Genomic DNA, 19,165 nt, shown 5'->3' on the forward strand with positions numbered 1-19,165 from the left:
ATAATAAATTATTATATATGATGCATATACAAAATATATAAATAATAAATTATTACTATATATTATGAATACATGTATATATAAGATATTATCTAAAACCCCAAGTCAGAAATTATGAATATGTCACATAAATCCTCAGGCTAGGGAATTAAAAGACATATGAGACCTCCAAGTACAGTGGTCTTAATTCTTCATGATTCCAAAGGTCAACAGATGTTGACCTTTATGTCAGCATTCTGTTTTAAAATGTGTAGATTGGTCAGCTAACATTCTTCCTTACCCAGCAAGAATATGCAGATAAACACTAGCACTGAAGCAATTAGCTGAAGTAGATATTTCTGCAAATACAGCGTTTCTTTGTGGGCCTTGCTGTGGGGAGGACACACCTTCCCTCAGAACAGTTGTCATACTTAGTAGAACTTGCTAGGTTGCAGTCTGCACTCTCAGAGCTGCTGAGAACTCTAACCTGCTTTCTTCAGCCCCTTCCAGCTCCAGACCCTGAGACTGCTAAGCAAAGCTGTGAGTTGGTAGCTAGGCTTCAAAATCATGACATTAGTCTGGGAGAGTTAATGCCCTCAAAGTACTTAATTTTCTCCTGGGGAATCATGTGTTTATTGGTAGGAAATAAATGACTAAGCAATAATTATCAACCCCCTGAGATGATTCTAGCACAGGCAAGCAAATAGACCTAGAGGACAATGTGCACTTCAAAGCTTACTGTGAAATAAAGGAGGCAAACAGCATTTTCTTTGAATAATGGAGGATACATCATGACATCATTTTTTCTCTGTTATTATGTTTCCCCTGAACATGATGGGCTTCTTTTCTGGATTTCATGGCAAATATTTCACACTTGAAACTACTGAGTAATAGATTCAAATGCAGTTGAATGAAAATGCTCTGTGTACCCTTCATTTTCTCTGGCTGAAGAGGATACCATGAATAAATCTCCTTCTACATATCTGGCCTTGACATACCATTATATTTGAATTTCCACTCATAGCAAAAATGTCATCTCTGTGAACTATAATTGTAAACACCTTGAGTAAAGTGAGTGCTTCCACCTTTATTAAAACACAAATCAATACATCAATCAAAATGCATTTATTAAATATTTCCTGTAGAGAAGATGCTGTCTTAGGCATAGCAGAGTACAAAGTTGAGTGTAAGACATGATCCCTCTCCTCACTGCTCTTAGAAAACTATCACTTCATGCTTTTAGCATTAGATCCATTTATAATAAAGAATTATATTAATAGAGCCTAAGAATTCCAATTGCTAGCTAAGAATCATATAAAAAGTAGAAAAACTTTAGAAATCATTAAATTGTTTAATATCTAAGATTTTTAATTTTTTTCAAAATAGAAATTTGTGTGCTGCCTTCAAAGTGAATTTTATGTGCTAAGATTTCCATTCGAATGACTTTGTTTCTATTTGAAGTTATAATACAGTTGCATAAAAAACTAAATTCCAACTCTTCAAAATGCTTTTTCTAATTATTTCAACATTTTCCACTGACCTTTCTTCTATTTTCATGAGGAAAGTGGGAAATGATGGGAAAAAGGAGGAACAGTGGAATGAAACTGACCTAACTATCCTAAGTACATATATGAATAAACCACAGTGTATTTCAGCTTTACGTATATCTATAAGGCACTGATTTAAAATAAACTGAGACTAAATAGAAGAAACACCAGTAGAGTAGAGGAAAGGGAACAGGCGGAGAGAGGGTGGCAGGGAAAGAGGAGTACTGGGGATTGAACTGGAACAAATAATATTCCATGTTTGTATGATTATGTCAAAATTAACCCTAATATTGTGAATAACTATAATACACTAATAAAAATTTAAAGCAAAAAAACTTGCTATAGATCATATATTCACAGGAAATGATGTCAGATTCCTAGTTTTGAAGATATCAAACGTGTACCATTGGATATTTTCTTGAACTAAATCCCCAAACAAAGTGAAGCAGGATGTTTCAGCAGAGCTCAGGTGGAGGTGCTGCCAGGTTAGTGTCAGGGATACTGCCAGGAGTGGGGGGCATCTCTCTTCCAGAAGGCTCTGGCCCTCTCGAGCCCCCGCAGATGTCATATTCTTTGTTTATATTCTATTCGGCATTGATCATCTGGCTGGGGGACACCCACCAAATGGAGATAACTCTAAAAACAAAAATACAGAAGAAATAGAAAAGAGACATAAGCTAGTGACTTAAAGTTTATTCAATTGCAATTTTCTCTAAAAGGAACTGAACTTCAGTTGTGAAGGTTGGGAACTGTTTGCATTGGAGAGTTTCTCCTCAAGCATCAACTTTAGCCTTCATTGAAGAAGCAGAAAAAGAAAATACCTTATTCTGATAACAATCTCTTCAAATTCACACACCCAAGTTCATGGGCCTGCTTGCTATCTTCCCTTCAATTTCCCTGACTAAAGAGGATATCAATAAGGCTCCTTCTACATTTCTGGCTCAAAAGCTATACCACCTCATTTACAATTGTTAGCTGAGAGCTCTGTGTGTGTTAAAGGTATTTAAAAAGCTTCCAGAGTTGGTATAAACCATGATTACAGTGTACTTACAACCATGATGTTCCAAAAAGACGGGTTCCAAATATTTTGAATTGTTTTCCCCTGAGTTCTGAACAAAGTATGAATATGTGTGGGGGCGAACGGAGGTAAGCGTATTAAGAATACAATAAAGATTTTTGGTACTTAAGAAATTAAAAATGAAAAGCAGCCTGTTCTATAGACTTTGAGAGTTTAGGGGGTGGTAATGGGGAGCTGGGAAAGAGGAGGTAGGGCACAGAATGGGCTCCTTAGCAAGGCAATTCTCAGGAGAGTTGATAGAATGAGGAGCAGGGTTCCACAAGCTCACTGAAATTGTACCCACAATTTTGTATAAAGAAATATGTACTTTTCTAGAAGGGGTTCCATAAGTGTTGTGAAAATATTTTTAGAATCTGTGACCCCCCCAAAAGATAAAATGGAACAAAAACAGTCAAACCAGTAAAAATCCACTACAGTAGCAAAATGTTCAAAATGGAACAGCCCCCACTTCCAGGATCAGGAACCTGCTGCCAATCACGGATTCTACTTCATAGTGTTTCCTCATTGATTGGTTCATATTGGGAGGGAATTGAAACTAAAATAATCTCTCACAACTCTCTGAGATAAAATAAAACACTGGGGGGCTGGAGATGTAGCTCAGGGGTACAGCATTTGCTTAGAACCCCGTGAAGCCCTTGATTGGATCCCTAGAACCTCAACACATAAAACACTGAAATGTTTTAAAAATTAAAACTGGGGAATCTACAGTTTGATTTTTTGCTACTAGGGCAGGTAGACTCCTGTGGGGAAGCAGATTTCCAAGTCCACTGACCTCCCTGCACCTGACCACAGAGTGTTCAGATACTTCTGATAGCTCACTTCCTCCTTCTAAGAGGTTGGCAGTTTGAAGGTCATATCCTGCATTTGTATTGATCACTTGGTTTTACAATTTATTAAAGTAACTCCAATCATTGATCTTTCTCTTCCTAGAATAAGGATTGTGAAATGAACTGCTCTTTGAGATTATAAAAATCCACCTCAACTTGTACTTATTTCAAACTGAGATAACATTTGTTTAATAATGTTCTTAGTGTAATCAGAATATAAATAAGATGTACAAAAACTTGTCTAGGAAAGTGTAGCTAATGGAATTCTTATGTAGAAAGAAAGTACTAGGAGAAAATTTTGCCTACGTAGATGATACAAATTATTGATCTCTCTGGTTTTGACACATGTCATCTCAGTGAAGCATTCCTATTTCCTCTTGTTGGCAGAAAAATAGCTGGATATTGTCAGTCCTGGGAAAAAATTGTGAAATCTAACCTGGCTCTGATCTTCATTTTGAACAATACAGCAGGCAGCTGAGGACTTTGTGAGAGGTGGTTTAGAGTTGCCTTTCAGTGTAAATTTTGAGAGCTCTTCATCACTAGTAGTTACTTGAACTTAAAATACAAGTGCAAAAGAAGTCTAAGGAAAATGCTGAAATGTGCATGCTTGAAATATATTTTATGTCACTTATACACCCACATAATTTCTACTGAAATATCAAGAGTTTTAGTTATCCTTGGTATATTAGCCTTATTATATGAAGAGTAAATGAAAGCACAAAATGTTATATGGCTAGCCATGAACTTGTGCTGCTTAATTTCTGTTTAAGCCCCTAACATTGGAAGTAGTAGAAACACTATTAGGTCCTGGCATCGATTAGACAGCACCTTTTATCCAGAGTTTTTAAAATGACTTCCAAACATCTGGAATTAAGTTGAACTTGCCTTTATTACTTATTAAGGAATCTTCAAAGTGTGGTACCCAGACCAAGAGCAGCAGTAGCACTTGGAACCTATCAGAAATGGAAATAATAGAGACCCCGTCCCCAGAACTACTGAGAAGGAGCTCAAGAGATGGGGCAGCAGTCTATTTTGTAAGCCCTTTAAGTGATTCTGAAGCTCCTGCCAATTTGGGAACCACAGGTCGAGAAGAACAGGTGCACAGAGGAGTTAAATGACTGGAACACTCAATGGTCAGAGGTAGGTGTAAAGTCACAACCTTTTTATTTCTGCTCTTTAGTTCTATAGGGAGCTGACTTTTTTCCAAGCTATTGCTTTCCACATGGACCAAGGGCTATGACTTGCATCCAAAATAGATGATTCACTTTTGTACCAAAGAAAACATTCCTTTTAGGGAAAAGGGGTCAAATTTAAGGCCATGTTTACTTAACCTAGGGAAAAGGGTAAAAGTTGGTAAATCTATTGAGGACCCCCTAAAATTGGAAGTAGTAGAAACACTATTAGATCCTGGTGTTGATTAGATCTTGAATTAAAAGGACCCAGTGTGTTCTCAGTCTGGTTCCACCTAAGGTACATGTTTAGATCAGGCCAAAGTGAGGAAATCAGTCGGCTCATCTCTAGAATTTAAAACCAAGGACTAGAGCTTATATTAAATCTGAAAGCTGTCATTATAGTCAAGATTCTGAATACATTTACCTGTTTTGGTAATGGGTCCAGAAGAGTACAGTCATATTTATAAAGTATTAAAATAATACATATTTGAATCTCTAACAGAGCAAACCACCTGAAAGAAAAATATAAAATTGTTATTTGGTTGTGAAAGATACATAAATACCTATTATCAGAGTATGGAGAAAGTATATGTATGGGAGAGCAAATGTGCTTTTTATCTTTCACTAACAAAAGGGTAAACTAAGAACTTAGTATTTTTTTAACACCACATACTCATTAGGGCAACTAGTATGATGAAGTTATTTTAGATGTATATAAAAACGCTTTGCCAATGGAAGCACTCAATAAATGAAAGCCTCAGGTCTCTCCCCTAAGTTTTAGGTCTGTGCTTTTTAATATTGTAGCCATTAGTTACATGAGGCTATTTAAATTTAAATACATTAAATTAAACAGAATGAAAAATTCAGTTTCTCAGTTGCACTGGCCATATTTTAAGTGCTTAATAGCCATGTCTGGCTGCAGGCTACCATGTTGGATATATTTAGAGCATTCCTGTGATCTGTGGGGCAGAAGGCTCTATTGGAAAGTCCTGCCTGCATTTAGAAATTACTGCTCAAACATCCTACAAGCACCTCAAGGTCTCGAGAAACTCCAAATCCACTCTTCCTTGTTTCAAGAGTCTCCAAGGTTTTGGATTACACAATCCTGGTAGAAAGTATTTAAGCATACCCTGCAATATGTTGCTGTTCACTTATTTTAAGTATGTACATATACTACTCTATTAGTTTACTGTCGATAAGACACAAAAACAAATTCAAAAAACCAAGAAAAGTATGACTGGAACCTGTTACTTTTACTTGTATTTCATGAGTATAAAAGCCCTTTTGGGATTAACAGCCCTTACTGGGTACACTTAGTCCACTGGGCCTAAAAACTGGAAGTCACCATAACCCTGTTCTCTCCATCACCTTCCACATCTAAGTAGACATGTCCTTTTGTTGATCTCCTAAACAATTCCATAGGCCCTCCCCTGAACTTCTCATCTCCAGTTCTTCCTTTGCTCCCTCAGCGTGGTTCCTCATCATTTATTTCCTGGATTGTTGAATCAGTTTAGCTTCCCATTGGTCTCTTTCATTTCCTTCTACTCATCCTTCACTCTATCACTGGAATAAAGTTTCTAAAACACAAATCATCACTGTTTCCTCATTTAACACACACATACACGCACACACACACACACACACACACACGCTTTCAATGTTTCCTATTTCCAGCTAAACATCATAGAAGAACCCAGCCAGTTCTTGATGATCTACCTGCTTACCTATCTCTGCAACCTTCTTTCCCGCAGAGCTGCCACTTGATATCCATGCTCTTGTCACACTGTATTACCTGAATTCCCAGAACAGGATGCTCTCTGCTGTGAGCCTTTTTCTGTGTTAGGTTCAGTCTCCTCTAGAAGGATTCCCTGATCATCCACTTCCTCTTCGTTTCCTCTCAGCCAAAGCTTCTACTGCACTAAACTGTGATTACTGAAGAGCCATCTCTCCTCTAGAGTAATTGCATTGTTGGGCCTTAACATAGTGTTAAGTAAATACATGAACAGATGATAGGCAGTAGTGTCTTCCATAAAGAATACATCCTTTCCACCATTCTCTGTGTTTCTGTGTCACTTTACATATCCCTCAACTGATGTCCTTGTCCCAAAATTCTACTATATCCTACTCTAGTTTAGTCATTAGCATTTGTTTCCTCTTATATAGTTTCCATGAAAAGCAGAAACCATGTTTTATTCACCTTATTCATCTTTGAATCTTCAATATTTGTTAATGAACTGAATTAATAGGAATGATCTGATATTCATGTCAGATAGTTAGATTGTTTCTCCAGTGATGTTCTTGAAACATCTTGGTGATATTTTATTTCAAATGAAATCTGGAGTACTGCAGGTGTTATTATAACCAACTTGGACAACATATCAAGTTTTCAGGAATATTTATGATGCAAATTTAATCCTCCTTACTTCCAAATGTTGAAGATAATTTATTCCATAACTGTATCAGTGTCTATGAAAAAAGACATGCTGATTCAGATCAAATTAGGCAGGGACTCCAAGAAAAAGCAATCTTGCTAATTTGTGTGAAGGCACAAAATGTTTCACACCTAAGTTTTTGTCAAACTTCTAACAAGTTAGAGCTTCTACTCCTATTCATGATAGAGTGACAGAAGTCAGTGTTGCCTTCTACTTTACATAACTCAAAAACTAGGCAAAATTCATGATAAAGATCCCTAAGAGAATAGAAAGAAATGAGGTGAGCCGCTTTGGCTGCCCCCATTTGCAGCTTATGGTAGTTTTCAGGCCACAGGATGAGCACGGGAAAACCCATGTAGGCCAGAGGATATTGTTAAATTACCAGAGACAGAGATCAAGATTCAGGCAATCTAAAGAGATTAAGTTTGTAGGGAAGAATGTAAAGGAGGGAGTTTCATAGAGAGAGAATAAGAACACTTTGGATGTTTGGACAGAGGTCTCCTTGAGTATTTGGCACAGTACTGATCTCAGCATGTGTTAGAAGAAACTACTGAGGCAGGAGATGAATGGCGAAAATACAGTCAAAGTTCAATAAGCTAAATAAGGTCTAGAGTTTATACAAAGCATGGATTTTTTTCCCCCAAAAGACAGAAGAGAGATATTGCAGCCCACAGACCACTGGGTGGAATCCTAAAAGAGTATTGCCTTAGGTAGTAATGGGATTATATTATCCTATGTTAAATGCCACTCTGGATATAACTTAAAGCTTAAAATTAAGCTTTGAAAACTTGTTTTTCAAGCAACTTCATGCCATAATAAAGTCTAAAACTAAACTAAAATAAAACCCAGCATTCATGAAAATTAAACTTCCTATATTATATCTATTTAAAAAACTCCAGGGTTTCTAGAAGTAAACCCACATATCTATAGCCAGCTGATCTTTGGCAAAGATGCTATAAACATGTACTGAAGAAAGGACAGTCTTTTCAATAACTAGCACCAGAAAAAATGGATATTCACATGCAGAAGACTCAAACCAGACTCCTATATCTCACCATATATAAATATCAACTCAAAATTGTTGAAGACATAAATATAAGATACGAAACTACTAGAAGAGAACATAGGGGAAATGCTTCTGGAAATTGGAGTGGGCAAGAAGTTTTGTTGTTTTAAATTTTTTTAATTGTAGATGTACACATACGTTTATTTTATTATTTTTATGTGGTGCTAAAAATTAAATCTAGGCCTCACACTTGCTAGGCAAGTGTTCTACCACTGAGCCACAACCCCAGCCCCTATTGTTTGTTTTTAAAAGACCGTAAAACATAGGAAGGTAGCCAAAAGAGATAAATGGATTTTATCAAATGAGAAAGCTTCAGCCCAACAGGGGAAACAATTATCAGAGTGAAGAGACAAAATACAGAATGGCAGAAAATATGGGAAAACACACATTGTACAAAGTCTTATCAACCAAAATAGACAAGGAACTCAAAGCAACAGAAAAGAAAAAAGAAAAAAAGCCACAAATAATTGAATTCAAAAATAGGCAACAGACTAAAATTGCCATTTTTTTTCCTAAGGAAGTGGCCAACAGGTATATGAAAAAGTGTTCAACATCACTCATCATCAGGGGAATGCAAATCAAAACACAATGAAATATAACCTTGCTCCAGTAAGGATGGCTATTGTCAAAGTGACAATAGGTGCTGGTGAGGACATAAGCAAAAGGGAAACTTTGCATTCCACACCATTGGTGGGAATGAAAAACCATTGTGAAAACAGTACAGAAGTTTCTTAAAAAATGAAAAAGAGAACTACCATATGACCCAACAATGCCACTATTGACTATATATCCAAAGGAAAAACATCAGTCTGTCAAAGACTCATTTGCACATGCAAGTTTATTGCAGCAGTATTCACAACAGCCAAGAAATGGAAACAACCAATGAAGTGATAAAGAGAAAGTGTCCATCAACCGATGAAGTGATAAAGAGAAAGTGGTGGATATAAACACACAGAATGCTAGGCAACCATATAAAAAGGATAAAATCATATCATTTCATACAATATGGATGGAACTTGAGGTCATTATGTGAAGTAAAACAGGCTCCTGATAGAAAGACATGTCTCATATGATCTCATTCAAACTAAAAAGTTTATCATATTGAAGTTGAGAGTAGAATGATGGTTACCAGAAGCTGTGAAGGGAAGGGGAGATGGAGAGAAGGGAAATGGTTGATTAATGGGTACTAGTTTTAGTGTTCTGTTGCATGGTAGGATGATTATAGATAATGATAATATACTGCATACTCTTTTTAAAAAAGTAGAAGAAAAGATTTTGCATATATTTACCATAAATAAATGATAAGTGTTTGGGGAGAGTGTTTTATCCTGATTTCAACATTATACAATGTATATATGTATCAACACATCACTCCATAAATATATATAAGTTTAATATATCAATTAACAAGAAAAAAATTGACTAAAGGAAATTAGAACATATGACCTAAGCAAGAGAAAAATCATTTATAAAGAAACAATGAGACAGGTATAGTGGCACATGTCTGTAATCCAGCAGCTCAGAAGGCTTGGGCAGGAGGTCAGAGGTTCAAAGCCAGTCTCAGAAACTTAGTGAGGCCCTAAGCAACTCAGTAACACCCTGTCTCAAAAAATAAAATATAAAAAAAGCTGGGAATGTGGCTCAGTGGTTAAGTGTCCCTGGTTCAATTCCTGGTACCACAAACAAACAAAGCTCCATAAATAAATAAATAAATAAATAAAGTTTAATTTCAAAAAAGAAAAAAGAAACAATGATAAATATTGGAAGCATTTAAGTATACTCCATATATTCAAAAACGAGGAAGAAAACATACAATGAGGAGAGAAATGGAAAATATAAAAAAATCCAAATCAAACTTCAAGAAAAAAAATACAGTATCTTAAAAGGAAAGATAAACTGGAAGGGAGTAACAGAAGATAAGATACTGCAAAATAAAATGGCATGGAACTTAACATAATAATGGAAAATATCTAAAATAAAGTACCTAGAATAAAAGGACTCTAAAAGAAGAAATGAAGAGGACATCAGTGACTTACAAAATAATATAAAGTGTCTAACATACATGTAATTAGAGATGGCTAAAGGTAGGAAGGAATAATATTTTAAGAAATAATGGCTGAAATATTTTCAAACTTTTGAAAACTACAGCTTACTGACCCAAGAAGCCCGGGAAACCCCAAGCAGAAGAAATATAAAGAAAATAATGCTAAGGCAAATCATAATCACATTGCTGAAGACAAGAGAGAAAAAAAAATTTTTAAAGCAGCCAGAGAAAAATAAGCTTTTTTTGCAACAAAATTAGGGGTGGGGATATAGCTTATTTGGTAGAGTGCTTGCCCTGGGTTTGAGCCCCAGCACCACAAAAAAAAAAAAAAAAAAAAAAAAAAAATTGAAGTCAACATAGACTTTTCATCTGAAACTATGCAAACCAGAAGACAATGGCTCAATAGGCTTAAAGTATTAATAGAAAAAACAAACCATCAGTGTCTCAAGAAAAGGAGCTAATGAAGTTCTTTATCACTAATGAACTGTGAAAGAGGCCAGCAGCCTTGATAATTTTGTGATACTTAATTTTCTTGTTAAAGAAATAGATTATACCATATATTATTAGGAAAAAAGATTATTGTCTTTAGAAATGCATGAAGGAGACAGAGAGAAGGAGGAGGGAGAGAGAAAGAAAAAGAAAGAGGTTGACATAACCACTCAGTAGAGAATTTGGAGAATTAGCATTTGGACAGACTGTAAGGACATGGTGTGCCTGTATCTGCTGTGGGCCATTTGAGGAGCTTAATTTTCAAGAAAAAACATGGAGAGTCCTACTGAAAACCTCCAGTGTAATTCCACACTCAGATATTTTGAAATGTACTAATGGAGAAAGGGGGATGAATCCTGAAACAGAACCAACTTCTCAGGGTAGAGATGAAACCAAAAATATGGTGGAGCTGCTCTGTGGCTATTTTGCCAGAGAGACAAGCATAGCGTCATGTAAAGAAGTGCATAGACAGAACGGGAGACATTCTGTTAAGTGCTTCACTTAAATACTTTTCTCCTGGACTATAAGTAAAGAAACATTTCATGGACAGAAATATTTTCCTACCTATACTTTCCTTTCTTTTTTTTTTTAAATTAACTTCAAAAATTCAATAAAATCTGATGCACTTACACTATTTTGTATGATAGTGCAGTGGAGAACAAAGGGATAAAATGGCAGAAGCATGAACAGCTTATGCCCCTCTGATGGAGACCGCATGGGAGCAGTAGCGCCCATCTTTATTGAGGTGGTGGTGACACACAGGACTGGAGTACAGCAAAGATCGCAGAGCACCCACATGTCAAGTTCTGATTAGACTACCAGGGCACAATGTAACATGCCTGTCTTTTCTCCATGGTAACAGTGAACTGACAACTGGTTATTCTCTGAGAGTTCTTACAAAGTAAGATCATTCATTCATTCCATATTATGCCTTTATGTGCTCTGTATGCTTCTAAGCACTGACATTATCCCAGGTAAACAAAAACAACACTCATATTCTCATAGAGCTTAAATTCCAGTAGAATATATATTAGAAATTATAAATAAGACAAGGGAAAAGTGAGTGATGAAGGTATGTGCTAAAACATTTCAGATTAGGAAGTCTTCTCTGATGAGGTGACATTTCTATAGGCACTGGAATCAATCAAAGAGAATGAGGCATGTGAGTATCTTGGGTAGGGCATTTCCTGAAGAGGAATTACACCTTAGGACTCTGATCCTGAACTGAACATGCTAGAGACAGTGAACAGACTGCATGTATTGAAAAATTATATCTAAGTTTGAAAATGAGGTTTCTTTAAGCATTGTCACAAGAACATTAAAGTATCATCACAAGTAGCATTCAAAGGGTTTGATAAAACTAGTTGTGATGGTGCACTCCTGTAATCCCAGAAACTCAGGAGGCTGAGGCAGGAAGGAGGATTGCAAGTTCAAGGCCAGTCTCTGCAATTTAGTAAGAGGCCCTTAGCAACTTAGCAAGACCCTTTCTCAAAATAAAAAAATAAAAATAAAAAGGGCTGGAGATGTGGCTCAGTGGTTAAGCACCCCTGGGTTCAATCCCTGGAACCAAAACCACAACAAAGCAAACACAGATTTTCAGTTAGGAGGAAAAAGTTCAAGAGATCTATTTTACCTCATGGTGACTACATTTAATAACAATATATTGTATATTTAAAAATTGCTAAGAGAATAGACTTTAAGTGTTCTCACCCAAAAAATGTTTAAGTATGTGAGATAGTCCATTTGTCAGATACCTTGATTTCACAAAATGTATTTATACCAAAGTAATATATTGTACACAATAAATGTATACCATTTTCTTGTCAATTAAAATTAAAAAATTAAAATATAAAAGAATATATAGAGGAAGTAGAATAATAAAAAAGGAATGATAGAAAATTTTCCCCCCAAAGGAGATAATTAGGAATAATATTTACCCATTCATTAAGATACTTTCCCACTACAATCTGTGAGGCAGCATTTCCTTAATTAATTTTAGTCCCTATAATGTTCTTAAAAATGATAAAACTACCTTCACCTTAAAGATTAATCAATAACTCAGGCTTCTGACCAATCATGCTTGTGCATTCTGAATTAGTGAGGCTTTAATATTTTTTTCTTTATTTTTAGTATTGCTTGTTTGGTTACATTGATAGTTACTTAAATAGTATTAACATTAACATGACCATTTGTATTATTTATAAATGTTTTGAGATTTCAATGAAAGGAAAAGATAAATTAATAATGTGATAAAAATCTATATTGAAAATCTTATTTTCTCCAAATCCAGATATCTTGATATTTTGATAGCATTATCTCAATTATCCACTGAAGTTATTTTTGCTGGCAATGGCAAAAATTAAAATGCTTTGTGTTTTTAAGCCTTTTCTATGTTATTAAATGTTGTTCAATGTCTAAAATACCAGAAACGTTTAAGTGAACTTTAAAAAGCTCTTTAAGTCAAAGAAAAGAGATTCATAAATCTGTATTTTTAAAGATCATTTTCAAAAATGAGCTGAACTATGTTCATGTTTGGAATGTTTTCTTAATACTCTCAATGCTAAAACAGTGAAAATAATGAGGCATGTTATTTATAACGGGTTTATTTTTTACATCTACAGGAACAATATTGCACATCTACAAATAAAACTCATTAAGATATAAACATGTTGAAAATTCCTCAAATACTTAGTACGTGCGTATTTTTCCTGTTTGTAAATATTTGTTCACAGAATGCTACACAGGAATGGGGAACAAAAAATCCTGCAAAAACACACTTCTGGGAATGAACAGGGAGAGATGAGACAGGTGACAATATAAGGTAACAGCCTAAGGCAGTGGGAAAAGGTGCAGGTGGAAACAAAAGAACTATAGAAATTGGGAGTCTGGAGAGAGCGCCAAGAACCAGGTACCTGGAGGTGAAACATGAGCTAGACCTTCAGGAATGACAGGCTTAAATAAGTGGACATGTTGAAAGAGGGCATTTCAGAGCCAGCAAATGTCACAGCCAGGGGAGGAATGGATGCTCTGAAGTTGGGGAACAGCAAGTGACCTCTCTGGGGACTGTACTCCCTGAAGTGTAGAAGGCACAGCTGGTGCCGTATTGTGGACAGTGAGTTCTGGGTTGAGGAGTCTGCCTGGCAGGCAGTAGTGCCAGAGTCCTAATAAGAGAGTGACAATCAGAGATCATTATTTCAGGAAAAGTAACTGCATGTAATAAGTAAAGATAGACTTAAAATGATACAGAATCAGGAGAGGGCTTGGACAACAGCAATCAGTGGATGCTGAGGTGATAAAGACCTGGCTTTGGAGGACAGAATAGACACAGAAGCCCTGAAAGAAGGACTAAAGGATTATGCCCAAACCCAGGTGTCTAGTGCAGTAATGATACATCCAAAAGAAATCAAGAGAAGCAGTACTGGCATGGGGGAGCATTAATGATTTTTACTTCAGATGCTTTGATTTTGAGACTGTTCCTCTCTCACTTTAAAAAAGAAAATCTCTTTTCCTTCTAGAAGTCATTGCAGCAAGTCCAGCATGAGCTGGAAAACTTACTGTTGCCAGGAGCAGGAGCTCTGAAGTGCATTCCTAGTTGCCACCAGATTCAGCTTTGTGAAAATAGAATGATCTCGCGCTGGAACCCGGAGAAAGCAGCACAGAATTTCACAGGCACCAGGCACTGACGCATAGCTATTCAAGGGGAAGGAGAAGGACTTTCCCACAACCTTGTCCCACAAGAGCTCTTAGGAAGACAAGATCAATTTAGTGTCAAGAAACAAAGTCATCCAGATCCATGATCCTCAAACTTCAGCACATATCAGACTCCCCTTGGAGGTGTTGTTAATACACAGATCTCTGAACTTCACCCCAAAGTTTCTGATTCAGCAGGTTAGGACAGGACACAAGAATTTGCATTTTTTTACAACTTTTCAGGTAATGATACTACTGGTGGTCTGAAGACCACATTTTGAGAACGGCTGATCTGGAGAAAACTGACAAAGAGAAAGAAAATAAAATGTATGTTAATATATGTAATAACGAAACCTCTTAATTTTAATACATAGTATCCAAATTACAAAGATCATCCCAATCATACATAAAACGTTATGGCTGGGTGGAGCATCAGGAAGATGCTTTATGTTAAATAAAGAAAATAAGATGTGAGGAGAAGAATGGCATATTTTGGAAGAGGAGGAAAAGAATGAAACATGAAAACAGACTAGGAATTATCTGCAGGCAGAAAAGGAGAAAGCAGATGGTTAAGCACAGAGGAATGGATTGGAGAACCTTGACTCTTCTTGATTCAAGATACTATTTTCTGTTTCATTGAGAAGATCAGAACCGGCTTCCAGGAGGGGAGTTTTCCAGACTATAGAAAGGCTGGTGCCAATGATGGTCCTACAGCTACTCCTCCTAGAAGGGAAACTCTCCTATGTTTGAGTATTTGCTAGAAATGTGGGCACCTTTTTTTAAATCTCCTTATTCAGGAAAAAGGGCCAAGTGAATTTTTGTACATGATGCTGGGTGAGGGTCTAACCTACTACCCGATGCCTTGCTTATGTATTTAATTTTCCTGGAACCATTGTTGAAAAGATCTCCATTGATGGTTTAGCATTCTTGTCACTTCATTCTGGGATCTCAATTCCATTGGTCTCTATGGCGGTCTTTATATCAGTACCATATATTGTGGCAGTTTTCTTCTGTTCCTACACTGGTGAGTGTTTTTACCATGAAAGATGTTGACATTTGTCAAGTGTGTTTTCTGCATCTATTATGATGAGCATATGAGTTTTTTTCCCTGCTAATTCTGCTAATGTGGTGTATTATGTTGATTAATTTTCATATGTTGAAACATCCTACCTGCAGAAATAAATCCCACTTGGTCATGGTGCCTCTTTCTAATATGTTGCTGAGTTTGGCTTTCTAGTATTCTGTTGAGAATTTTTGCAGCAATGTTCATAGGAGATTTGTTCTATAGTTTTCCTTTAATGTAGTGCCTTCGTCTAGCTTTGGTGTTGGGTAACGACTGACCTCATGGAATGAATTAAGGAATGTTCTCTTCATTTTTTTTTAAAGAAAAGCTTGAGAAGGACTGGTATTAGTTATTCTTTCAATATTTGCTAGAATTCACTGTGAAACTATCAGTTAAATGCTTTTCTCGGCTGGAAGATTTCTGAATCCTGATTTATCTCTAGCTGAACAGGTCTATTATGATTTTCTCTTTCTCATGATTTGGCCTTGATAGTTGTATTTCTAGGATTTTTTTTTTTTTTGTTTCACTGAGGTTACTCAATTTGTTGAAAGTCTTGCTAATTTGCTGGCATTTGATTGGTCACAACACTCCAATAATCCTTTTTGTTTCTATAGAATCAGTGGTAATGTCCTATTTCCAGTTTTGTAACTTAAGTCTTCTCTCTTTTTCTTTTAGACTATCTAGCTAAAATTTTATCAGTTTTTTTTTAATTTTTTCGAAGAACCAACATTACGTTTCATTGATTTTCTCTACCATTTTCCTTTCTCTATTTCATTCATCTCTGTTCTAATCTTTGTATTTCCTCCCTTCTCCTAGTTTTGGGTTTAGTGTGTTCTTTTTCTAACCCCTTAAGTTATTTTCTTAGGTTGTGGATTTGAGATCTTTCTTAGGTTTTGACATAACCATTTATAGCTACAAATTTTCCCTTTAGCACTGCTTATACCACATCCCATAAGTTTTGGTACACTGTATTTTCATTTTTCTCTATTTTTTTCATTTTCCCCATGATTTCTTCTTAGATGAGCAGGTTGTTAAAGAGGGTGCTAACTTCCATAAATTTGTGTTTCTCTAATGGTGTTGTGTTTCCTTGCTTTTTCGAGTTTTGTGTAGCCTTGTTGATGATGCCTGCACATTTCGGGGAGCAGTGACCTCTCTCTTCCAGATTTACTGACTGGCTTCAGTGGGAAAAGCCTGAGGGTTAGAGGGCACCGCCAGATGCTGAGTGGTAGCACAATCGCTGCCCAGCTCTGCCACTAAGGTCCACATCGGCCAAGACTGAGAGGGTATTTGGCAGGTTGGGCTGTGAGTGTCTGTGATAGTAGTAATGGTGGCAAGGGTCTTAGGGGCCCTTAGTGGCAAAGGCTACTGTGTTCCTCTGGTTTCCCTTGGCTTCTGAGGTGGGGAGTGGAGTCCTAGACAAAGCACTTCCTTGTGGAACTGATCCTGGCATGTGGGAATGCTGCTGGCCATGGTGACACTAGGCTTTGGGGCATAGGCACTTTTCTATTGGTGGTGGTGCCAGTGTTGGAGGCACAAGTGTGATCAATTTTGTTTTGTGATACCCCCATGGCAAATGAAACTCAGCGTCTTTATAAAGCACAAATTATTTAAAAAAAAAAACAATTAACTGATGTGGTTAGAATATGTTCATAGAGTTCAATAATTCTTGAAAGAAAACTTACTTTTAAGGTAACTGTATTACTTGATGTAAATGACATAAAATGCACAACAGACCAGTTTCCATATTGAGCACAATGTATTGCTCTATGTAACAACAACAACAACAAAAAAAACCTAGAGCAGGTGCTGGTCTTCGACAGAGATATCTCCAACAGCTCAAGGATATTACCATGAAGCCAGTTTCCCTGTTGCTTTGCTCTGCCAAGTTCATCCTAACAGTGTCTGCTCTTATAGTCTCAAAATAGCTGTCAAGAGTTTCTGGATCCAAATGCCTCTTTCTTCACATCCCAGAGGAAGTGACTATTTTTGATCCAGAAGCTTCAACAGAAACCCTCGTAATTAATTGTCCTGTTTAAGACATCTGCCAATTCCCAACTAAACCAATCACTCTGGAAAGGGCAAAAGGGAGTAGGGTTGGAATGTGCTGACTGGCTTCGGGAACAGAGGTCCCCTATGATAGAGTGGAGGGTAAAATCAGCACCCTACAATCTCATGGTTCTCCAGATGAAAAGGATGATGACTGGGAAAAGAGAAGAAGGCATTAGGTGATGGGGAGATGATAACCTACAGGTGATATTGTGATATAGTACGTTTTAAATTTCAGTCTTCCTTTCTGAGGAATGGAGCCCTTTTTCTGAACAGCAGAGATACCTAACTCATTAGAGAAGAGTCACTTGGTCTGATGAGGTAAGAAGATCCATGGGGGCAGGGACAGGGTACCCAATCTGAAGGGGCTGAAGATATATTTTGTAAGTTAAACAGAAAAGGGCCCCTTTCTGAAATTCTTGCTCGGAAAAGATGTGTTGTTTTTGAAGCACTTGTGCCTAAGTATTAAAAATCACTCTCGGATTGCTTCTGTTCTTGACAGCCTTAAATCTTTGCCTCCTAATGAAGTGTCAGAACGAAATGGCCAGGAAAATAATGACTGCAATTTTGCCGATGGTTTCTGTGTTCCTTGGAGTGAGTCACTGCTCCTTTGCAAAGCAGTAAGAGGAAAAAAAACATGGCTAAAAATTTATAATGGCTCCTAACAGCCTGGCTCAGTACTAGAATTAACCACATTCACCCTTCATTCCAACCTCGTTCCTAAACCCTTTTTATTCACCCTCAAAGACATGTGCACACTTAGTAAAACCATTAGATTATACAAGTAAATATGAACATTTAATTATATTTAACAACTGGAGTTGAGGGGATACATTTGTTTATATAACCCATTCCTCAGAATAAAATGAATTTTCAATTTGTCATTAAACCTGTGGTGGTTTCAATTTGCTCACTTCTCAAAAGCAATTATCTATTTTTATTTTTAAGTATAAAAGGGAGAAAGCTACTTATAACACTTCTCAAATACAAAATTGTGCACTTCTCTAATACAAAATTTACTGAATAAGGAACCACCATTAAAATTATGCTTTCTGTTGGTTTTTGGTACCAGGGATTGAACACAGGGAGCTTTACCACTGAGCCACATCCCCAGCCCTTTTACTGTTTTATTTTGAGACAAGTTCTCACTAAGTTGCTTAGGGCCTTGCTAAGTTGCTGAGCCTGGCTTTGAACCTGTAATTCTCCTACTACAGCCCCCTCAGTTGCTGGGATTACAGGTATGCACCACCATGCCTGGATAAATTACATTATTCTAAACATAAGTATATAGAATTAGATGTGCCCAGAGCTCCATGAATCCTAAACATATAGTTGCCTTCATGTTTACATGCACATATATGACATTCCTATGTGCAGTTATTTATTTATTTTTTTATTTCCTCAGTTTGATTCTACTCTACCTTAGGAAGATGTGCTTTCTTCCGTGTTATTTACTAATTATTCCCTTCTAATCCAAAAGTCTTTTCTTTTTTTTAAATTGTTTTTATTTTTTAAATACATGATAGTAGAATGCATTACAATTCTTATTACAAATATAGAACACAGTTTTTTATATCTCTGTTAGTATATAAAGTATGTTCACACCAATTCATGTCTTCATACATGTGCTTTGGATAATGATGTCCATCACATTCCACTATCATAGCTAACCCCATGTCCCCTCTCTTCCCCTCCCACCCCTCTGCCCTATCTAGAGTTTGTCTATTCCTCC

General features: G+C 36.6%; 1 protein-coding gene across 3 annotated transcripts in view; it reads right to left on the reverse strand.

Moving 5' to 3' along the window:
- Positions 1-1,085: 1,085 nt before the first annotated feature.
- LOC107143971 (24-hydroxycholesterol 7-alpha-hydroxylase) overlaps positions 1,086-19,165 on the reverse strand; it is a 117,022-nt gene continuing 98,942 nt past the window's right edge. For 2 of the 3 annotated variants that reach the window (XM_048805421.1, XM_015487819.2), the window contains exons 11-12: positions 5,028-5,115; positions 1,086-2,162 (exon numbers count right to left, since the gene is read on the reverse strand). In XM_048805421.1, coding sequence (XP_048661378.1) covers positions 2,091-2,162; positions 5,028-5,115 — 160 coding nt within the window. In that variant the 3' untranslated portion in view covers positions 1,086-2,090. Of the gene's footprint in view, positions 2,163-5,027; positions 5,116-14,509; positions 14,627-19,165 lie in introns of those variants that run through there. The other variant, XM_048805422.1, reaches the window with a different exon arrangement.

This window comes from Marmota marmota, unplaced genomic scaffold (genome assembly GCF_001458135.2).
Source record: "Marmota marmota marmota unplaced genomic scaffold, marMar, whole genome shotgun sequence".
NCBI lineage: Eukaryota > Metazoa > Chordata > Mammalia > Rodentia > Sciuridae > Marmota > Marmota marmota.